A 24,975-nucleotide genomic window follows, 5' to 3' on the forward strand; every position below is an offset into this window, starting at 1 on the left:
AGTATTTCATTGACATGTTTAGCCTCACATATTTGCATCTAAATAAAACAGTGTTAAAGCAACAAAACAGCTAAAAATAAGTCCAGCCATGAAAGTAGCAATGGAAGTCAAGCAAGCAGGTAATAACTACAACACAGTAATATAAAACATCATTAATGCAGTAGATAGATACACATCTTTATTTCATTCCTTTGAGAAATACGAGCAATATAACTGTCTTATTTTAAATAAGAAATTGAGCTATATCGATCCCTCATAATGCAGTATCTCTCTGCATAGCACTGTTTCTCAGTATCTATATATATTTTTGGTATATGCTGAGGTGAAAAGTAGGCAAGGAGATGTAAAGGTCATTTTAGCCCATTTGGAGTTTTGACCTAATTAATCTTGCAAACTGGAAGCTCATAACCTCATTATTCCCAGATTTGATATATCTAGAAATGCTGCCCATTGTTAGTAATGCTCTTTAGTGTGTCATTTGTATGATGTTTGAAACTGAACCCATTATCTTCTGTCATTCCTAATCATGGAAAATTGAATATTTCTCACGGACTGTGTTGTCTATATGGTAAAACATCTTGGTATTAACACTTCCAAAGGTCATCTTTTTATATTTTCTTTTTTTTTTTTTTGCTTTTATGACCATATTATTTGTTGCAGTCCAGTGCTACAAGTTATATAAGGATGGTTATAAACAGATAACACCTTCAGACTAAGTAATACTTTTTGCAAATTTTATATCAGTAGCATAAATTGCATAAAATGTTTAGCTATAAAATAGAATATCTGTCCGAGACACATTAAAGAAATAAGATCTATGTATGGAACCCTGAGAAGCACTCTTGATTAACAAAATGATTTTGCCCAACTGAACCTTCCCAATTCCAATTTGAAACCACTGCTGTAGCCAACCAATCAACTGGGAGGAAAGCCCTTAGCAGCAAGCTTATGTAATATTATAGCAGTAACAAACGCCTGGGTGTGGGTAATGCTGGATTTACCCATGGTTTTTGTGGTTTGGTCACGAGGGTGAAGCCCGAGCATATTATCATTAAAAATATGACTTAATATCTACACCTCTGGCATTTTTATGTCACTGGTCATATGCTTTAATCAAGAATGGAACATGCACTTTGTTACTCCAGCCACTGGGTGGTGCTGTAATATTGCTTCCAGGTAATCAGAGACCAGTATAAATGCAGGCTGCTTCATTTCATTCAAAAAAACTTTATTGTATTCATTGATAAAGGCTGAATAGCCGAAACCGGTCTGGATTTGAAGGAATTACAAATAAGTAATCATTATTTCTTCATTACTGCGTGTTCACTATCGTTTTTTGCTGGTCGTTGGTGGTTTACATTGTTGGCTTGACCCTACATGCCATCCTTGCGGAGCGTATAGTTGTTTGATAAAGTGGTTAAAACCAGTGAGACAGAGAGGTTAAAGTTTGTTATGACAGGGAAGGAGAGGAAATTGAGGGAGGGTATAACTGAAAAGAATAGAAGGGAAGGAGATAGTGGGAGAAAAATTACTAAAACGGTGAGGACTGGTATAGGGAGGGGTATTCGAAGCTAGGGTAGTTTCGAAGTGTAGTTTCAGGGAGATGACTGCAGTGGCAGGACCATTTTATTGTTAGGTATCTTCGAGTGGCTAGCTTGAAATGCTTGGTATGGTCAAGGGACCTAATTTCTTGGGGTAGTTGGTTCCAAGATGCAACAGGGTTATATTTATAGAGTAAACATACTTGTTTGGTTTTGGGTTTCTAACTGTAGCAAATCTTGGTCTGGGCTGCGTAGTGTCCTGGTCAGGGAATATTTAGATATAATAGATAAAAGGCTAGAGCAGAAAGTGGGCAGATAGAGGATGGAGTGGATAGTTTATAGTTAATGTAATAGGAGCAGATGGGGGAATTTGAGCCAGTCCAGTTGCTTAAGGGAAAAGCAATGATGAGACTTGTAGGTTTGGTTTGCTGTGAATCTGGCCGCCTTATTATAGGTAGTTTCAAGTTTTGTAATGAGCGTGGTGTTAAGGATTGTGAATAAGTGACAGCTGTATCGAAGGGTAGGAAGAAGAAATGCATGGGAGAGTTATTCTGGCTGTGTTGGTTAGATATCTCTTATTGTGGTAAAGGAGTCCATGTTTCTGGTGAGTTTTTTAAATAGAATTAGTAACATGGAGATCAAACTTAAGCTGATCATCTATTACGACTCCCAGCAGTTTGGTGCTAGGTTCAGCAGTAATAGGTTCATAGGTTCATAGGTTCATACTAAGCTATCTGCCCTAGGGCATTTATAAGCCTAGCCAGAATGTGTTTGGCTTTCGCCACCCATTTTAAATTAATTTTGCTATGCCCTTTTTTTGAGGTTAGTATACTGTGCCTCTGTCTAACAGTGACACAGAAGTCATACCCGGGGTAAACCTACGATCTCCCATCCACTCATCAAGATTCCTCTTGAAGAGAGTCAATGAGGGACTCTGCCTAACCTGGACTGGGAATTTATTCCAGAGTGAAGGGAGCCTCTGGGTTATGAATCTGTCCCTCCAGCATGTCCTATTTATTTCAGTGCTGAGGTTCAAGTCTCTCGATTGTGTAGCTCGATAGGATTTGGATTTTCTGAGGTGCAGCATGTCCATTAATTCCGGGTTGGACATGGCTTTATATGTCAGGCACAGATCGCCTCTGAACAGGCGGTATGCCACTGAGTAGAGCTGGAGTTTCTTTAACCGGGCAGCATATGGCATCTGTTTGAGCCCTTTGATCCTCTTGGTGAGGTACTTTTGGGGTCTTTCCAGTTGCTGCAGGTGTCTGGTAAGGTACATCCCAAAAGGGGCATTGTACTCAATTATGGGCCTGATGAGGGATGAGTAAAGAGGCACGATGACCTCCCCTGATCTAGATGTGAATCCCTTCATGATTAGGTGGGCTATATAAAATGTTTTTCTAACCACTTTGGCCACGTGGTTGTCAAATGAGAGATTGTTATCAACTTGGGTCCCCAGGTCCCTAATTACTTCTTCTGTACTTAATGGATTACCACCTATGTGGTAATTTGTGGGCACTTTGTTTTTGCCAAAGGGGATGACTATACACTTTTTGGCATTTAGCTTGAGGCCATGGCTCTGGCACCAGTTGTCTGTTTCTATGAGGCCCTTTTGGAGGATGCTTGTGTTGGCTGGAGAGTCGATTATGGCGCCAGTTTGCAGTCATCTGCGAACTTGGTCAGCCACAGTCCTTCCATGTTGGCCTGTACCTCTGAGAAATATATAGTGAACAAGAGAGGTCCCAGGACTGAGCCTTGTGGGACGCCACTTGTAACTGGTTTGGAGTCTGACATGGCTCCAGCAATTCTAACCATGTGGGTTCTGTCCTTGAGCCAGTTTGCAACCCATCTAGTGACATAGGGGTTTATATTTAAGCTGGTGAGCTTATCTATAATTCCCGAGTGGGGTATTGTATCAAAGGCTTTTGCAAGGTCCAGGTAGGCTGTGTGGACCACCTTCCCTCACAATGGCCTTGGTGACTGTTTCAAAGAAATCAACCAGGTTTAAGTGGCAGGATCTGCCCTTAACAAAGCCGAACTGGGTAGGATCCAGTGTCTGTAGGTCCCTGATGTCTTTATTTATGAGGTCCATGATTATCCTTTCCATAGCTTTGCAGACCAAGCTAGTCAGGCTTATGGGGCGATAGTTTCCAGGATCCGTTGAGGCACCACCTTTGTGGAGAGGGACCACAGTTGCTGTACGCCACTCTTTGGGTACGTATCCTGTAGTAAGGCTGAGATTGAACAGTAGTTTTATGTTTGGGTTTAGCTCTTCTTGGAGTTCATGTAGGATGCAGCCCGGGACACCACCTGGTCCCATTGATGCTGTGTTTTTGCTTTGGAGAGGGCGGCTCTACCTGAGCATCCAAGATGTCAGGGGCAGCACTCTGCTGGAATAGATATTTTCCCTTTTGGTGTGGGGGGGGAGAAGTTTGCGCTGAACCTGTCAGCTAGGATGTTGGCAATGCCTGTGGGTTCGGTGTATTTTTTGTCATTTTGGACTAATCCTGAGCATATCTGGGAATTACCACCCAGCTTCCTAACACAACTAAAGAAACCCTTGTGATTATCCTTAGTGTTCTGCGCAATCTTTCTCAAGCTGGCCTTAGACGATTTTATGAGTGCCCGTAGTTTTTTGCTAATACTGATCAGAGATGCCTTCCCTTTTTGGAATTTTGCTCTATCATTTAGTAGCTTCCTCCTTCTATTGTATAGCTTGTTTATGGTATGGGTCCATCAGACAGGACGGCTGCCTATGGAGGATTGGGTCTTGGTTTTATTTGGGATCGATGATCCATGCATTCCTGAAGGCGTTCATAGAACGCGCTTATAAAGGATTCTGCGGTCTGGGCCGTATTTTCCACAGGCCCGGGGCTTTGAAGGGTTCCACCTTAGTTTTGAGGAGTGTGTTAGTTGCTTTAGAGAAGTTTTTCACTGTGGTTATCTGAGCAGGGTGGTGTCGGGATGTGAACATCCAGTGAGATTAGTTTATGGTCTGATCTTACCAGTGAGGGATACACTTCTGGTCTGGAGCATAGAGTCCCCATGTTGGTGATGATCAGGTCCAGTATGTTTTCCCCTCTTGTGGGAGTGGTAACAAGTTGTTCCATAGCATTTGAGTTTATAAATTCTAGGAACCTTTGGGCTAGGGTGTTGGAGCTAGAGTAATGCTCCCAGTCTATGTTTGGGTAGTTGAAGTCGCCCAATATAATGGTGTTTGGAGAGACCTTCATATTTTCCAGTGTTCTCATGAAGGCCGAGTGGGGTTCCTGGGTTAGGGAGGGTGGTCTGTAGCAGGCTATAAACTGAAAGGCAGTTTTACCCACTGTTAGTTGCACATGGATAGTCTCTGATGCTTCGTGCTGTGCCACCAACCTGGAGGTGTGGGTATCTTTGACGAATATTGATACTCCCCTCCTTTTGTGGGTCGGTCCAAGTTTTGGGGAAAAGCATGGTATGAGGTATAACCTGGTAGTGCTGGGGTGCTCTCAGGAGCCTTGAACCAGGTTTCTGTTACTGCACAGATATCGATTTTCTCCATGCTAAGGAGAGTTTCGAAAAGTGCATCCTGAGGTTTAGACTTCTGGCTGAGTAGCATTACTCTTAGTTTCTTATCCCTTGTGATACCTATGGAGGTGGGTTTGTCTTTGAGCCTTGCCTAAAAAAGGCACTATGGGGTAGCAAGAGCCTTTGCCAATATCCGAAAGCCCAGGGGTGACAGGTGCAGGCCATCCCTAGCGAAGCATCGTGGCTTGTCGAGCATGTCATCCCAGGCTGACAGGCATTGGATCCCCTTTGAATGACAGCAATAATTAAGCCAATTGTTGAAATTGATCATCTTGTCTTCATATTGTGGCATCATTCTTGGTGAGGGTAAGATGCTACTCAAGGTCAGGGTCATACCAGCCTGGGCCACATGCTCAGAGAGCTCCTCTATGTCTCTTTTCATGTACTCCAGGGAGGTACGTCTCAGGTCATTCACACCAGCATGGACAATGACTGAGTCATATTTGTACTTGCCTTGGAGTGACCTGAGTGCTTGCGTTATGTGGCGGATCCTAGCCGACCGGCAGCTCACCGTGACCTTCTCCTTGTTCAGCCTGGTGAGCGGGACGTCAGTGTGCCTGATGATAGAGTCACCTATTACAAGTGTATCAGATGTGTTGTTTAGCCTTAAGGGCTGTGACTGTTCGGCACACTGGCTTTGTGAGATATGTGTTGCATGTGTTTTGTTTTGGGGTAGCGGTTGCTTGGGTGTCTGCTTTGGAGGTCTCTGCTGCTTAGGCAGATTTTTATTTAGAGCCTCCAAGTATGTTTTTGTGTGTTTATGTGTTTGGTCTGCTGTCGTGGTAGGTCTATGTGAGACTGGAGTTGTAGTGAGTGTGGTTTCCTTCTCCTCCTGACTGGTTACGCCAGTACTGAGTTGAGAGAGCTTAGCCTCCAGTTTGGCTATATGGATGCATCTCTCACATGTGTTGGAATTTATTGGGAGGAGGAGAGGGTTGTCAGTGTACATGATGGTGTTATTGCTTGATAGGATGGTAAATGTGGTTTTGAGATTGGTGAGGTTCTTGGGGAGGATGAGTAGGACCTTAGTTTTCTTAGGCTTGAGAATTAATTTGCTATCACAAAGCCATGTCTCTGTGTTGTTGAAAGATGCCTGCGTAGCAGAGTGGAGGTCTGATGGATTACCTGTGTCAAAGGAAAAACAACTTCAAAAAGATCAACACATGGCAGGTTCAGGTTAAGGCACTTTAATCTTGCAGCAAGGAGACAAAAATGTGCTAATACAGAGTTTGTCTAACTAGAATCAGGAAGTGAAGCCATTCTTATACATTTCTTACAAGACATTGCCTACTAAGCTGACGTAATAAATCACAAGTTCTTACAGTGTTATTTCATAGCAGCTGTTTGTCCATGATTTTCTGCTGGCATATCAAGTTTATAAAAAAACTTCCTAAGAAAAACGACGTGGCCTTGGAGACCACCGGTTAGAATCAACTTCTCACTATGCAATGTTACCATTCAAGGTACAATGGCTAATTCGAGCACAAAGCAAGTACAGATTATAGTTCGTTTCTTCAAGCAGTCTTTGTTCAACTGTATCTATCTTTTCTGCAGCTGTGCATGTTCTCATAACACGAACAGAGCTGATTGTTCAAGTTCAATAACATTATAGAAAACAGTATTGTTCTATTCATTATTTTCTTGACCTAGCAGATAATCACCTGCTTCTCAGTAAATTTCCAAAAGGCATAAACATGAATTTTGCTGTGCTAGCAAATACTAGGTCAGAGAGCATCTTGCAGTTTCAGAAAGCATCTTGTAGTTTCATACAAAACTAAGCTGTACATAAATAGAATGAAATGTGTTAACCCTTTTAGCTTCGAATAAGCACTAAACATATACATTAATGCATATTTTTCTATCAACCTGCAATGGTGATGACAGTAGAGTCGTCTGTATATTGTACAAGTGTTGAGTGGGGACAAGAGGTGTAAAGCAGATTAGTGAAAATATTAAAGAGCAGTGGCCCAAATATGGATCTCTGGGGGACTCCCATTGGCACTTTTTAATACGTGCATGCTGGTGCATTTGTAATAGGTTGATCTAAATTTCAAACAGTAACCTATCCAGCATAATTCACTCAGTTAGCTTGTCAACCTTGAATAACACACATATGTCCCTTTGTTTACTAATACAGTTTTACATACTTTTTGTTAAATATGGGGTATATTAGTGCAGTTTTTTAATCACCTGAAAATTATTTTCCTTAAAACACTCTGAAAAAGACAAGACTGAAGACATATATTCACTGAGAACATAGTTAATTTATGAGCTAGTCTTCTGATGTAGCAAAACAGTAATACTGGAAACAAAAAACATGACAGCATGGAGTAAATATAAAAAAAAGACAAGCAAGAAGGTGGGTATGGAGTAATTAATGGCAACAGGGTTATCAGACTCTAATCCTTGCCCCTGGGCACTGTCTTGGTGTGGTCTGCATGTTTTTTCTGCTGCTTGCATGTTTTTTGTCTGGGTTCTTCGTTTTCTTCCAGCTCCCGGAAACACACTCCTTAGGATAGTTGACTACTTTAAAATGTGTCCATAGGTGAGTATTTTGGAGCTTCCCTCTTCTGTAAATGACCATTTGGCTCCGTGGGGTTTAACCAACTACTAAAAGTAAGAAAGGTGAATAGATAGGTAGATAAACAGAGAGATAGGTAGATGATATTTTGTTGCTTTACTTAGGTAATATTTGCCCAACACCAGAATATATTTGATCCACCATTCTGACAGTAGGACTGCAAGAACAGACATCATCATCAACCCCCTTTTCCCCTTTTTCTTCATAGGGTCGGGGTGTTGTGTCAGCTGTTGCCATTTCTCTTGATTCAATGCCAATCTTCTACCTTCTTCAACTGTCATGACTGACTGTTTCACATCTTCTCTTACACAATCCATCCACTTCTTTTCTGGACACCTTTGTTTCCTCTTGCCTTCTTTCTGTCCGTCCCAAATCTTCTTCACCAGATCATCATCTGATTTTCTGAACATGTGTCTGAACCACCATAATCTATTCTCTTTGACCTTCCCTGCAATTGGAGCTACTTTGCCTTCTGCTCTGATGCCCTCATTTCTTTATCTCTCCCAAGTCTGCATCCTACTACCTGTCTCGGGCACTTCATCTCCATCACCTCTAGCTTCCTTGACTGCTCTGCCTTTACTGTCTAGGTTTCCGTACCATACAGTACTATTGGTCGCACCACTGTTTTGTACACCATATTTTTCAGTTTCTTTGGCATTCTTCTGTCATACATTATACCTAACAGTCTATGCCATTTGGCTGCAGCCCCTCTGATTCTAGCTTTGACCTCCTCATTCAGACTTCCTTTCTCTTCAACCACCTCCCAGATACTGAAGCTGTTAACCTACTCCACTATTTTCCCTTCTGTCTCAATTATCAACTTCTGATTTCCCACATTTGCTACCATTATAAATGCCTTATCTGTAATCAGTTTCATCCTATGTGGCCTCAGTTTTGCATTCTGTTCCCCTATCCTTTGATAAAGTTCTTGCTCAGAGTCTGCCTGTAATGCTACATCTTCTGTGTACAGCAGCTTTGTTGATCTGTCTCCTCCAACCTGTTTGCTAATATAGTCTATCACCAGTATGAACAACACTGGACTCAGAACTGAACCCTAATACACACCCATTCCCACTGGCAATCCCTCTGTGAGTCCGAATACTGTTCTTACTTATGTCATTGAGTCCTTTGCCTAGCCTACACTAATTCTATCAGTATTTCTGGGACTTCATACCGCCATAGGCTGCACAAAACAGCTTTCTTGGGACTTTGTCACATGCTTTCTCCAAGTCTAGGCATGCCCAGCTGCACTCTTTCCTCATCTCTAGCTTCTTCTCAATTATTTGTCTCACTGCAAACATTGGGTTGGTTGTGCTGCATCCTGATCTGAATCCAAACTGCTCACCTGCCATCTTACTTTCTACTTGCATATTGATTTATCAATCATCCTCTCCAGAACGTTCTTGTAGTGTGACAGGAGTTTTAGACCTCTGTACTGCATTGGTGTCCCCTTTGTTCTTGTACAGTGATATTCGTATGTTTATTCTCCAGTCATATGGAATATGGATTTCTCTCCATGCTGCTAGGAGTACCCTCAGGAGCCATTCCTCTCCTGCCTCACCCAACATCTCAATCATATCTGCTGTAACCTCACCTGAGCCTGCTGCTTTCCCTGGCTTCATTTTCCTTGGTGCTGTTCTTACAGGGGGTCCTGCTTTTACAGCTTCTGTGGGATTTCCTTCATTTAGAAGCTGTTGGAAGTAATCCTTCCATCTGCCTTTAATGTCTTGTAGACTGCTGAGCAGGTTGCTGCTGACATCCCTTATAAAGGGTGTCTGACTGTTTTCTTTATCCTTCTGTCTGAAACCTGATAGAGTTTCTTTGTACCATCTACAGTGACGTTTCATAGATTTATAGACTCAGATTTTACAATTGTTTTTCATACTCTTAGATGGAGTCAAAGGTCCCTGTACTTTCCGTTCTTGAAAGTGGGTCCCCAAGCATTGTATAATTCTTTTGTTGTCTTTGGATTAGAAAGAGATGGAATAAGTGGGAGACCAAAGTTTGCCATTAGTTATTCAATGCACCATGATTACTCATTTGTCAGAAGGAGCAGCAGAGGAAGTTCATGTTCTAACAGGATGATACTTAGAGATCTGCAAATTATTCTTGTATAACTCTATTTTCTCCAGTGCAGTTTTGTAACAAGGAGCCATTAGGATAGATGATGACAGGGAATCTAGCATCTCAGGAATGTTTTTTTTTTTTTGTCTTTTTGTAATCTTAATGAAACATTCATCAGCATATTCCATCAGTATTTGACCATTGCCTTGAGGGAAGGAAAGGAAGAGAGAGAGAGAGAGAGAAATAATTTGAGCCTTTGCATTTATTCCCTTCCCTAAATACCTGCTTGTTTTAGAAGGCATCAGATCTGAATTATGTACATCTGTGATTATGCCCAGATGTATGAGATTCTGCTGAAGAGCATGGTGCAAGCCCTCCAGACAGACTGCTTGAATCAGGAAGTCATAATAACAATGGGTAAATGTGAACTCCGCTTCAGTCTCAAGTGAGCACATTCTGAGGCTAGGCATTTTGTAAAAACTTTGCACATAGCAGAAAGGCCCTAAGAGAAGACCATGAACTGAAAATGGGAGTGCAGCATCCTGAAACCTAGACAATTCATGACTGACTCAAAAACCTGGATATGAAGGTAGGTAATTTGTGTTTTTCTGGCAAATTGTTAAGGATTGAAATTACTAATTGAGGACAGACAAGTGAGTTTCAGTTTTCATAATCTTCTGGAAAGGTAGGCTAATTCAAAACCGGTTATTCTAGCATCTTTCTACATTTATAAGATACATTTTTGTCCATATTTTTGAGCCTTTATTTTTTAGCTTTGTCCACATTTTTTGCCCTAAGAGGTTGAGAGATATGCCTTATACTCCATCTTTTCTGGAGGAATTCCTTGTAAAAATATGGGCTGCTTAGAGAGAAGGGAAAGTCAAGCAGGATTTACCTCTCAAACAAGATAAACATACATTGACTCCATTCTGCAAAGAGAGGCTGGTGCATTTCAGAATATGTCATGAAGTATTAATGGCCTGCCCTTCTGAAGATTCAAGTAGCTCCATAAATTAAAGATTTTTAATTATATATTTTCCAGGAGACTCCCTATGCTTTTCTTTATGTTTATGTTTATATTTCCTAACCTATTTGTTACAGAATATGATTTTGAAGAAGCAGCAGAAGAAACAAAAAACTAACTTATTATGTCCTTTAAAAGTTGTTAAATGTTATTCACTTCTGACTGAGGTCCTTTTATTAAAGAAAAGCAAAGTGTGTATAGTATTTAATAGCTTAATCTTCCTGCAGGGAGAATAAGCACTAAAATAGGTGTCTTTGGGGGAATTTGACAGCCGCAAGAGTGTTTATTGGTGGCTTTCCTATAGTACATAATTTATCCACAAAAAATAACTTAAAAATTTCTACTTACATATTGAAGCAATACAAAGTAATCAGTTTTTCCTTGAATTGCTGGTTAGTAGGTCTTTTTGACCAAAGTGCCATTTAGTTTTGGTTACATGGCGCATCTAAAAGCTCTGTCACTCCATTTTGTCTCTTACTAACTTCTTTGTGTGATCTCTCCTTGACCTACAAGGCCACAAAAAACCCTGAACTACTTAAATGTCTTTACATTCATAAAATCACAAATGCCACTAATACCAATTCTAGGGATCCAAGCCTACACCAAGACATTAAGGAGACTTGTTGGTGTTGTGTAAGTAGTTTTGTTTTGTTGTTGTATTATGATTGTTTGTTATTTGTTAACCTGTATAAATTGTATGCAAATATTTTATGATTATAAAAAAGTATATCTATTTAAAAAAATTCAATAAAAATAATTGAAAAAAACAAGACTTGTCGGTGTGATGTCTACCTGAGTTATACCTGAAGCACTCATGGAGCTGCTTTTACTTGTCTCCTGGTTAACTTACGGCACACTTTAATCACTCTTATTATGCTACTTTACATCCATGGGCTCTCAATTCCTCTTTAAGCACATCAAGTCTATGACTAATCATAATCATGACTCTTGCATACAGTCAAATATTATTATCCCATCTTATTTGTCTAAACTGTTATTTTACTACTAAATATCTTTACTACTCACTGTGATACTGGTTGGTAAGCATGCAGGTTTTCAGTAGAACATCTTGTTCAACTACCTTCTTTCACAGCTAAACTACTTCTCAGCAATAACTGACCATTACTATTCTTCATGACGTATACCTTTTCAGATAGTCCATATCTGATCATCTTCTACTATAGTACTGCCACCCTCTGTTTAATTTCTTTTAATATCTCAAGTAATATGTTGCTGTTTCATGCATACTATAATCTGTTAAGTTGTGCTAGTGTCTCAAACTGCTATTGTGATGCTTCAAGCATATTGTAACATAGTAAGTTGTACCAATGATTTATTTATGCCATTTGTTTGAATACATTGTTTGCTTTGATATCTATCTATCTATCTATCTATCTATCTATCTATCTATCTATCTATCATGTATGTATATGTATACACACACACACACACACACACACATATATATATATATATATATATATATATATATATATATATATATATACAAACACACATATGTGTGTGTGTGTGTGTGTGTGTGTGTGTGTGTGTGTGTGTGGGTCTATGTCAGAAGATCGAGTTTTCAGAAACTCAAAATTCATATGGTCGAGGCAGTATGATCGAGTTTCAAAAAACTCAAACTTAAACAAAAAAAAAAAAAAAAAAACACAAAAAAACACCCCCTGCAAATTATGTATATATGTTTTAGAAAGCATCAGATCGCACTTCAGTGTGGAAAAGGTACATTTCCCGATCCTCACTGTACCAGGATGTCTATTCCAAAGCTTCAGGTTTTCAAAATCTCAATCTTATGGTCTCGACCATGTGAATTTTGAGTTTGTGAAAACTCGATCATCTGATAGGGATCCATATATGTATGGAACCCATGCATTTTGTCAAATCCCATTCCTTCAACACTCTCAGGGGGTGTGGTTTAATATCGACAATATGGATAGCCAAGCAGTGGAAATGTCAGTGGTGAATAATGTGGAGACAGGTAAGTGTGGTTTGAGGGGTGAGAATGTTTGAGAGTGTGTATGTTGGTTAGGGTTAGGTTTGAGGATGAGTGAAAGATAGGTATTGTATGTTTGTGGCTGAGTTTGCATATTTTAGATTTATGGTCATGTTAAGTTAAAGGTTAGACTTGTGTGTTCAAGTATGTCCTGTGTAGTGGCAGTGTTATGGAAAGATTTTTATGAAGGTAAGGTGTAGAGTTAGGGTTGAGGGAAGGGGCAACATTAGGGTTAGGCTTAGTGCCCATTACTAAGGTGATGCAGGATGCCAGAGAGTATGTGTTATACTATGTGGGGAGGTTTGTGTGTATTAGGGATCTTTTTCTATTCTTTTCAATAGATGCCATGGGATCTTTTACATCCACCATCTAAAATAGATGAAACCTCAGTTTAATATCTCATCCAGAGGATAATGACTATAACTCAAGGGTGTTTGATCTGGGTATAAAGATGACTGTTCTTCCCGCAGACGTTGAGTGAACATATTGGGCAGCAGTGTATGCATACATGTGCTATTCTAGTGGACAGGTATACTTAAACTGAAGAAAGGGCAAAAAAGTGTCAAAATATTATAAATTATACCAACACACTAAATCTGCTGACTACTCATCACTGAGAAATGGTCTACTGTCACATGGCAATGCACTCATGTGACCTTTTCTGGTTCTTTCTCCTGAAATATGTTTCTTGGTATTTATTGATCAACACTCAGAATAACTGAAGTATGTTGTTTCCAGTCAGTAACACTTAAGTAAATATTTCAATTTCTCAGACCTTTCTTTCCAATACTTGCATTTGCAACTTGTAAGAGACTTTAAATCTCGTTTTATTTGTATATCAGAGTGTTTGTGTGTGTGTGTGTGTGTGTGTGTGATAGTATGTGAGTGCGTCCATGTGTGTGTGAACAATTTCATAATTTGCTGAAACTGAATAGTTCATAGCACCCTGATATGAATGCATTAGCAAAACAATATGTGCAATATAACAGTAAATGGTTTCATTCAGAGTGAATAGCACATAGAAGAACAGTCCCAGATAATGCCTGTAAACAAAATGATGAAGTATGGAGTTTTTTGTGGCAGTGTAAAGCCACTCCACCCCAATTCCTTATACTTCCAACCTAAATACAATCAGCACATACTAAGAAATAAAAAAAGCTTATTTGCAGCATTTTTTCTGACTTTTCCTGGTATCAGTTATCTATGGGATCAGCCTTTAACCAATTCTGGTGAAAAACGAATGGTGATTTGCTTCTGTTAACATATAGGAGTATCCCAGATAATATGATAGAGCTGTCATCAGCTTTGCTATTTAATCATGATTTATGAGAATGATTAGATCTCTTGAAGATGCTCTGGTGGCATAGAGTGATAAAGCCCTGACTGTGGCCCAGCTGACCCACATTCAATTAGCAGACAGGGTTAGTCAATTACTTGAACTGAAACAGATAATAATATTGTAATTAGGTTCTAAAATATATATATATAATCAATCTAGTATGTTGTTCTGAACTAGAACCACTGAACTTTTTGTGATTACGAGAAAATAGTCCAATTGGAGTTGTCACAGTAAGTGACATGGATGAGAAGACAACACAAAAACATAAATGGGGCTGACAAGCATTGGTTAGCTGTGCTTTATTTTAGCATGTACAGTTAAAACAAAACATGGTTTCATTATGAATGCACTCACTTCCTCATTTAGCACTGGTGACCTTGTCAAATATTTCCATGTTCCTAATAACCCGTTTACTGCCTGTTGTGAGATAGGTTTCTGGTGTAGTTTTTTAAGGAAAGCTTTCCACTCAGCATTTTCACTTCTCTCAGGATTATATCCAAGTGCTAGTTACAAGTTTCCCTTTTTAAATGTAATTTGAGTACACAGTCCTGATATAAAGATATATGGCAGCTATAGACAGATGACTGTTTTTCCAAAATGCACACCTTGAACACAGCACTTAGTACAAATGACTACAGAGAAGTTTGATATTACAGCACAGTTTGCAAACATTACAAAATGCAGTGAGCAAAAGGAATACAAGCAATGCAGACATGTCATAAGTAGAGCAAGTCATAAAAGTCTACAAAACAGCTCTAACTCAGCTTACTTTGTTTATTTCTTATAAAATCATTTATTTTTCTATTTTTGCAGAACAATATGAAGAACAGCATGCAGACAGTAGGCTTACTGGTCAGTCCTTTTGTTCAAGCTTTTCACCACACCTGCCAGCCTGTCCTGAAGCCTCCAGCAAACATCCTACTAAGCGTGTGGAGCTCATCCTTCTGGTAAGGTGGATTTATCATTAGTACACTGTTAGTACAAATGCCCCAGCTCTGCATTAACACTTTATTAATTTTTTTATTAAGTTACTTATTTATTTGTCAACAGCCAGATTTTCTCCCCAAGCCACTGAAACTCCTTTTTGATACGAAAGAAGAGATAACAGTATAGACTGATGAGGTTTACATTTTGGAACAAAGAGTGGCATCTATTAGTTATATGCCGGGTCACATGACTTCAGACAACGAATAGTGCCTTAAGGTCATAAGTTTCAACCATGGGTCACATTGCATGTGGATCTACCTATTTATGTACAACATATGCACAAGTCTTATTCTTTGTTCTAGTAACATTATCACAACCCAGGACTGCAAACATTTAAACATAATAAAAAAATATAGTAGGACATCTGATTAAAGTGTCAGTTTGGATCAGGCTACATTTTCAAGAGAAGCAGTTAATATGCATGAAAATGGAAGTACTAGCTCAGCTGCCAGAGCCCACAAGGATAATAATGTTGCAGGGGGTACAGGCTACAGTTGGTGTTGGGTAAAGGGGTGCCGGGCACAAAAACAGACCAGCATAATGCAGAAAGCAAAGATGTAATGCACTGTGTGCCATCTACTAATGTGTGTATTATTGTACAATGAAGTGTAGTATACTAAGGTGTAGTAGAGTTGAGTGCAATAACGTATGGTCGGAAGGCAAAGTATGACCATGACAGCATGGAAAGAAGGTCAATGTTACAGGCACAGCAACAGAAGGGAGTTAAGGGCAGAAAGGGTGGTACAGAAATAACAGTGCAGGCAGTAAGTCAGTCCATCAGCTTGAAAGAGAAGGCCAAGTGCATGGGGTCAAGGAATAGGAAGGTTACTCTCGGGGGGGGGCATGTAGTAACAGAGGTAAGATGAGCCAGGGCTATCCTTTTCATATGGAAGCAATCACAACCCCCTGCTTAATTAAGGAAGTCCTTCTGTTAAGATAAAATCAAAGCATGGCAATGAAGAGGACAGGTGCAGTCAAGATTGGGCTCCATATATCTCACAAGATCTTAGAACAGCCAGAGGCAGCAAAGCAAACCCAATGACATTAGGTCTTATTCATTGGTGTGGCCAGGGAAGATCACAACTAGGATTTGGCAGAGATCTGCAGATGTTCCATTGTGCACCTTGCAAAGCTAAGTGGAAATGAAGAGAAAGAGGTGAAGTTATAGACAGCAGAGCATTAAAGCTGAAAAGAACTAAGGGCAGGAATTTGACTTTCACAGAATATGTGCTTGTGTGGTGGTCGAACCATTCCAGAAGAGGGAGACAGATCATTTGGAGAAGTGGAGTGGAATTATACAGAATAGGAATAGAAATGACACACATGATATATCGTTTATGTAAGTTAGACAGTAGTAATGACAGGAGGGTTGCACCTATCAGTAAAGTAGGATTTTGAGATATTTTGAAAACCACTGCAGTCTGGCTACCCAAAGGAGGAGACCTGTGAAGCAGATAATATGCCTTTGAAACCGTGACAGTTTTGTCCTCGGTGAGTTTAAGATAGAGCTAGTTTTCTAACAGACATTGCTTCAGCAGAAATAAATTTGCCTGAAGCAATGTATCAGTTGATTAAATGGTTATGCTGGGAAGTAGCAAACTTTCATCAGAATATTCTAGAAGACATGACCTGCAGCACACAAGATGTGTACCGCTAATGAATACTGAGAAACAACAGCATCATAAGCAAAGAACCACGATGAGTGCTTCTCTCAGTATCAATTACCATATGTAGTATCCATCCTTCACATCTGCTGAATTCTGTGCAGCAAACAATCACAAAACAAGCAGTCAAATAGCAGGACATAGCTAACAGGAGCAAACAAATTAATAACGTGATGTGGCTTTTTTAAATTACGTCTTAGCTTTAGGTTACCAGTAACAGCACTAACCTATCTTAAAAAATAAATAAACATATTACTGCTATCCTGCAGTGGTTATAAGGAATGTTGCTAAATATATTGAGTTTCACCCAGCATGAAATTCCAGACAAATTTTTGGTAATCAGTATGTTTTATTAACATTTCAAGTCATGTTGGTTTAATGCAAAAAAAGTAAATAGTGTTTTGCAACAGCACCTTTCTTTTTTCTTCATGAAACCGTCATTTGATGTCTACCCACACAAGACTTACAATGCTGTACCATGGCAATATCTGTTATTTTCAGAGTTCTGTCTCCTGAAGAATGTTGCAAGTCAATGCTAACATGATGAAAATTCCTGTAATTGTTGTCACTCGCATATTAATCGTTACTTGTCTGACTGTAATGTTTCTCACAGCTATAAAGTAGAGGAGATCTGACATCATCTTCCTTGTTTTATTAACTGAGTTTTAGAGGTGAGGATCGTGATATACACAGCTATAAAGTAGTTCAGTAAATCTGGCTGTTTCCTTTTTGGAACAGTGGTTAACGGGCTTATTCTGTTGTATAAGAAGTGTAATAAACAACAGGTTATGGATTTCAAAGGAAGCAGGGGTCTATAGAATTATTATGTTAGCACACATTTTAATCCTGAGGAAGAGAAACTAAACTAGGCATGAAATGAACAAATGTTAGACAAGCTAAAGAATTAGACAAGTAAGTTCTGCAGCTGCTGAGTTTTCCCTGCTGCAGTTCTGACCCCATATTACAAATGGATTTTTACTGTAATAGGAGCACCCAGGGTACAGGATGAAGAAATGCATCATCATATGGCTGCTGTTACCCAAAAGGGATGGTTGGGAGCAGGATCACTGAAAGGAGACCCTAGTAAAAACATGCAAATGCGAGGGTGTTGGGGGAGGAGTTCGGTAAACACAAAGTTAATTGAATGTTCTCACTTACAAAAATAGCTAAAAAAAGTGGGGCTGTCTTAGCTAGCAAACATCATGATTTGATGATTGTTCCACTCCAAATGCCACTGCCTAAACTCCTGTACAATCTGAGATGTAGAAAGAGCCACAAAGGGCCTTCGTGGTAGCTGGGTAATGCTTCTTTCACTCTCTGAGGTTGTTTTTTTTTTTTTTTTAGGTGGATGAGCTAGATCACAGAGACTTACACCCAACAGTGATCAGAGCTCTATTACGTTCTCGGACCCAAAGGAATCAGCTAATATCCTAGCTAATGAATTTAGTGTACATTTTACTCCAACAACAGTTATAGCTATTCCACAGGTTCCACAATCCCAGACACCCATTTAATTACTATGGAACACATTTTCTCAGTCCTTTCAAAAACTAAGATAACTTCATCTATGGGCCCTGACAACATACCAGGTTGCCTGATTATCAGTGCCAAATATGGCCTTTCTGAACCCCTATGTAAACTATTTAATCTAGGTCTCTTTATTGGTTACATTCCTGAAGCCTGGAAAACAGCTATTGTAATGACATTACACAAGGGTGGCCCAACCACAGACCCTGATAACTGTAGCTCTATTAGCCTCAGTAACCTCATATGTAAAGCTATGGACCGCATTATGTCAGGCATCATTAATCTGGACATTGAAAATCTCTCGGCCCTGGGCCCTCATCAATTTGACTTTATCAAAGGAAGGTCCTGCCACTTTAACCTCATTAATTTCTTTGAAAGTGTGGATAGGAGTTATGCAGTGCATATAACATATCTAGACCCGGCCAAGGTCTATAGCACTGTTTCCCATGCAAGCATTACTGACTGACTTGTAAATCTCAGTATAACTCCTTATACTGTGCAATGGCTAGCTAACTGCTTGCTTGTCTGACACAACCTATATGGTTAGAGCAGCAGGTACCACTTCTGAAAACAAATAAGTTAACAGTGGTGTACCACAGGACTCAGTTTTGGACCCCGTCCTATTTGGCATATATTCCTCAGACCTCCAGGCCAGCACTTCTGGCCTGTGGTTAACTAAATTTGCAAATAACTGTAAATTGGGTGTTATTTGATCTTTGACTGTCTCAAAATTGCGCCAACATGACTTAGACCACTTTAACAATTGGTGCAAGGACAAATTAAATGTAAAAAATGTAGCTTAGTTCATTTTGGTTGTTGTTGTGTCTTTCGGCGTTTTCCCGGTTAGGGGTCGCCACAGCGGAACTCCGGTCCACTAATGATTAGCAGTTGATTTTACGTGCCGAGTTGCCAGCCCTGATGCACAACCTTCAACGAAGGTACGCTCATTCATGTATGTCTCCATGCAGAAGACGCTCTAGCTGAGAATTGAACCGGACAGCGTCTTACTGTGAGGCGACAACGCTACCACAGCACTACCACCGCGGTCACAGCTTAGTTCATTTTGGTAAAACAATTTCACTTGCCATATAGGAGATGCAACTTTCCAATTAAATACTATTGTAAGGAATCTGGGTACTCTTGTTGATAATTCCTTATCATTTTACCATCATGTCTCCACAGTAGTTTGGAAAGCCTTTTATCAGGCCCATCTAATTTTCAAAGGCACCTCTATTAGATCCAAGTCTTACTTGTATTTTGCTCTTGACCCATTATTAAATATAACACACCTTTTAGCATGTATTTATAAACATATAACACAACTTTAAAGACGTCAGAAACCTTTGGCCCTTTCTCTGTACTCAGTCACCTACAGACTTCTCCATAGAGCTCTATGTCCAGCCTTTCATGCCATGAAATATTCAGTCTTGCTTGATCTCCTATTCCTTTGTAGAACCAATGGTAAATCAAATACTCAGTTAAAGGAACTAAAGTTCATCAGCTAATAAATTAGACATGTTGGTGTGATAGATTCATATCCCAGTGTATCCCTCAGCTCTGGAACAAACTTCCATTACATATCAAGCAGAGTAGCCCCCTTGCCACCTTCATGGTATACCAAGATAATTAGATTGGCAGCCTCAGATTCCCTCCTGGTCTATCTTGTCTTGCTCTCCTTGAGGGTAGATGGAAATTTTGAACAGGGTTTTTTGGCTAGGTTTGAAATGGTCTGCAGACTGATTGCCTAGTACTTATCTATGAACCTAACACAATGATTCTAAGGAGCATTAGGTATAGCTTGAAATAATAGTTCAGCATGATAACTTTAATGCATCTGATACAATTATGATGCCATCCTATCTTTATAAGCATCTGATGGGATTATCAGTTGGTAATCACAATATTAGTTTATGTAATGAGAGTTATTACATTTACATGATTTATGTACAAGCAAGGACACTGAATTCTTTGACAGAATACTGTAAAGAAGGTAATAATCTGAGTTGGCTAAGAGCTGATTTCCAGATTTTTGGGCAGTACATGACAATGTTCCTGTGATACCCCACCACTGGATCAGTAATCAATCCTCACCAGTATCACCAGTGGGGAATGTACACTGACAGGATGACAAGTACACACACAGTATTTCCAAATGCCATCTCACTCCATCAAGTGCAATTTCCCTTAAGAGCACACAGAGACCACAGTCAGTCCATGGATGGTTTCTCCAGATTCCCAAAAGACTCCCCTCTGGCACAGCTATAGAGTTGAGTCCTTAGCCAGGGTTGCAAGCCAAGTACTCCAACAACTCTCTCTGTTCAACCAGTGCTTCATGTCCCTGCCCAAGTAGCCAACACACACACACTCTTGGAGATTTGTTTTACACACACACACACACACACACACACACACACACACACACACACACACACACACACCTGGGAAAGGCTGTCACAGGTTTACTAGCTATGCCCCCTTCTGCCCAGATTATCACTGCCACCAGAACCCCTTATCAGCTACTTTAAGGCCCTTAACAAAAGGTGTCCAATCTTACTGTGTAATGTTACTATTAATACAAATGGTAGTTTGACCACGAGCAAGGCTATTAGTAGTGGCCCACAGTGCCACCAAATAAATATGCAAGTACTCTCAGAACTTAAATATCTCTAGACAGATCAGCCACAATGAAATGTTTAAATATATTTAATAATAAATATTAAAATAACAAGAAAATAGTATATATTTGCAGTGACATCAGAGTTCAAAATCACAGGAAATGTTTAAAACATCATTGCAGGACAGTCTCAAATAAAGAAAGACAAACATCTAAATTAAGCTTTGCTATATTCCTGACTATAGCTAAGAAAATTACTATAACCTAGAAACTTACTCAGGTCAATGCAAATGTGTGATGAATGGGTCTTCTAGTCAGGTCCAAGACAGACTACAGAATGCTGTCTCTCACTCAGAAACCTCTCAAATTAATATCTCAAATATTACTGCTGGGATAGCTTGCAGAATGACATAATTTCTTGTCATCTTACTCTATCCCAGGTGAACCCCCCCCCCCCCAGTGCTGGAATCTGGCAGTATTTAACATCTACCTGTGAGAATACATAGGCAAGGGCTTTTCCTCAGATCTTTCGCAAATGCTGGAAGTCATAAAACAATAAAACACTTCCAAGACAATACCGAAAGCTCCTTAGTTTTAGACATTGTGTCTCCTTGCTGCACTGAAACTGAAAGACATCATCTTTTTTAAGGCCTAGCCATAAAGTAATTTAATTTCAGCTATTTTTCTGAAGTTTTGCAAGTTAATTTTCTGTATTCCAGTTTCCCCTATTAAAATATATACATTTAAACAGTTACAATAGTGTATGTGCATTTCTGTTCTATTCCAGTAGGGTACACTGTGGATACATTTCAAACAGCGCTTTGTAAAATACCTCTTCAGCACACGCCTGTACAAACCATTTTATATGACATACAGCTCTAATACATTTGTAACACAAACATCTAATATGAATCATGTTCATATTCATAAATGACATATAATTATTTACAAAATTCCAGATAGTTGGGCTGGCAGTATCTCCTTTCGTGACAGTTCCTATAAGCTTGCATTGAAATATATGGAATATAAAGGTCTTGTGTTAAAAATGTGCAGCACCTGAACATGTAGGATTTTAGTTTTAGTGTTATCCACAGAGACCTGTACTGACCGAAGTATGATCGCTTAATTTAAAGTAAAAGTGTAGAGTTTTGCTCTTAAGGCAATAGGAAGCAAGTCTGCATCTGGTAGTGTAGCTTTAGTGGTGCTTGTTGCTGGGTGCACCTGTGGTGAAGTATCAAATTTTGTATTGCACAATAGGTACTATTTGGAGTTGCCCTGTACTGTTTGCTGAAGATGTTGCCACATCTGATAAGGCACAGTCTACTGCTGTAAATAGAATTCCCTTTCCCACTGCTTCCTTTTCCTCTTTTATTAAGTTTATAAAAGATGGATAGTAGAGCAGGTGTTCTATTTATAGATCTACACAAGAACCTTAAAAATATTAGTTCATGATCCAGCCATATCCCCACATATTTAAAAAAAATGCACTGTTTTAAAGGGTATTACCTGGTTTCCCTATGAACCATCAGCAATCTTCTTTTCAGCTCACCATTTATCGAAAATTAAAACATCAAAAACACTGAGATAAAAACACATTTTGTTTTTGCAGGGGGCAAGCCCCCATGTACCCTCAATGTGGTTAACAAGCTCTCCACACACCGCAAATTATATATAGCAACTTCACAGTTGTACCACAAAGAAGAAAAGGGGAACCCTCCTGAAAAGTGCACTGCCAGCTAACACAATACAGTACATTGCAGTTAAATTCTTGTCCTTAAGCCACTCGAACACCAATGCAGTGAGCACCCATAGGTGAGGAATATTACACTGTGGATCCATAATGCACCCAATATCTTTAATTTTTTGAATATCAAATGGTATGAACTGGCCTGCAGCCCCCTTTGCCATAGTTTTTAGGATGTTTCAACCAAACCTCTACTAACCCTGTTATAATTTGTGAAGATAATTGGATAATGGCCTACATGTCACCTGCATATAACTTGCTAGTGTAACTTGTGCTGAGAGTGAAACAACTCAGAAAGAAGGTAAATAGTGTGACAGCAAGACAGTCTTGGCCTATCCCTTGGTTTACTAACAAAATGAGAGCAGCAATTCTTAATAGCTACCTTAGTAGTTATTTTCCTCACTAGCTTGTGAATGATAGAATTGGGGATTAGCCTAATGCTTAAGGTGTTTGCCTCCCAAACACAAGATACAAGGTTTGATTCTCAATTTAGGAAGGGAAATTGGCTAGCCTTAAAATAGCTCATAAGGGCAGCTAGCCTAGTACTTACCTGTGACTAAAACACAGCTCGACTCAGTCGGTGATCATTCTGATCAGACTTTATCCTGACAGACGGACTCAAGTGCTTTTGTTAGGTCTATGAATTTTTTTTGTCTGTTTCTTTTATGACAGAACTACTGAGGACAAGTAAAGATGTAATGGTGCCATGCCCTGTCCTGAATCCCTGTTGCTGCTCACTGATAAAACCACAAGCTTCAATATGAGCATTGCCACTACCTTTTCCACCATCTTCACTGGTGGAGAAAGCAGTGAGATACATCTGTAAGATTCAGATTTTTGAAAATATATTTAGGTAAATGAAATAATATTAATAGAGTTTTAAAGTAATTTAAAACACTAGATGTTATACACTGATTATGCATTTTATGAATTGTGCTATCAATGTGCTACATTATTTAGGATGGAGGCTGTCTGATTCTGGCTTTCCTTAACTTGAGATTTATTTCAGATTTTGTTTACTTTTGGCGAATAGATTTCAGTTCAGTGCAGATCATTTATGAAATTAATGAAATGTTTTCATCTGTTTCAGTTCCTCGGGATTTTTTTTATTTATTTATTTGAGAAATTTGTGAATGCAGCAAGTATTTTCTTTGATGATGAATTAAGTATCAGGAAGCAGGTGAAGTAGTTTATTTTTGCTATCTTCCAGCCCACTAAGCTGTTAAAATTATTCCCAAAAATCATACTGTTTCCAAAAAAGGCAAGCAACCATTTCTTCATAAATGTATTCATGCCTGTTATTTTCAGTTTTACAGTGATCTCTTTTTAACATCATTTTGTTTTTAAAATTATGAGAAACATACAAATGCAAATGCAAAATGTATATAAATATTAGACTCATCAAAAATGCAATATGCATTTTAAAAATTAATTCAAAAGTAACATTTACAATGATACTAGTATTAATATTAATAAACATTCAGGCAAGAACACGCTCTTGTAAAAATTCAAACAATATTGACTCAAAAGCAGTCTTTATTTTATAAGGTTAGATAGGGGAAAACAATACAGTTATTGTTTCAAAAAGTATCTTCCATGATAAAGTGTTTGCAGAATTTACCATTATTACGTTTCAGCATCATCATTGGCAATGTTGAAAGTAAGATTTCTTTTAATGTGTGGCACACAGCTCTCAATTTCTTGCCACAAAAATCTGGACAAAGCTATAAATAATGGGGCGACAAAGCCCCAAAAATAGGGACAATTTTTAAATATTGTTCTTATAAACTTAGAAAGTTGCTACAGTAAAGGTATTATGTTACCATATATTTTCTGAAGGATATGAAGTCTGAAAACTCAAACGCCTGTCATTATATAATGAACTCGGTCATCACTGATTTGCCACAAAAATCCGGAAAACCACAAATTTTATAAGGAACAGACCAAAAATATGAGGCAAAAATCTGGACAGTTGAGAAGTATGGACTGTGACAGAAAACAAAACTATAAGAGTATGGTTATTTCTGTTATTTATTATGTAAGCATCGTCTAGTACTTTAGCTTTCCTAAATGTATAATTTATTAATTAAAAAACACCGTTATCTATAAATTTCCATAGTAACCTGACTGGAGGACAGGGCCAACTATATGTAAAATGTCAGCATTATGAAAAACACAAGTGTAACAAGAAATGGGGGGGAAACAGAATAATAAATATTATTTTTAAAAAGTGTGATGTAAACATTAAAAACATCACAATCTGAGTAAAATACAGTTTCGTAAAATGTATCTAATGTAGACAAGAGTAC

At 38.9% G+C, this 24,975-nt stretch overlaps 1 protein-coding gene across 5 annotated transcripts in view; it reads left to right on the top strand.

Annotated features, from left to right (window-relative positions):
* Nucleotides 1–24,975, top strand: part of NHSL2 (NHS like 2) — a 1,843,971-nt gene that overhangs the window by 1,628,646 nt on the left and 190,350 nt on the right. For all 5 annotated transcript variants that reach the window (XM_044057040.1, XM_044057041.1, XM_044057044.1 and 2 more), the window contains one exon: nt 14,944–15,077. In XM_044057040.1, coding sequence (XP_043912975.1) covers nt 14,944–15,077 — 134 coding nt within the window. The remainder of the gene's footprint in view (nt 1–14,943; nt 15,078–24,975) is intronic.

The sequence above is a fragment of the Protopterus annectens genome, chromosome 15.part0, assembly GCF_019279795.1.
Source record: "Protopterus annectens isolate FY-2018-M chromosome 15.part0, PAN1.0, whole genome shotgun sequence".
Taxonomy (NCBI): Eukaryota; Metazoa; Chordata; order Ceratodontiformes; family Protopteridae; genus Protopterus; species Protopterus annectens.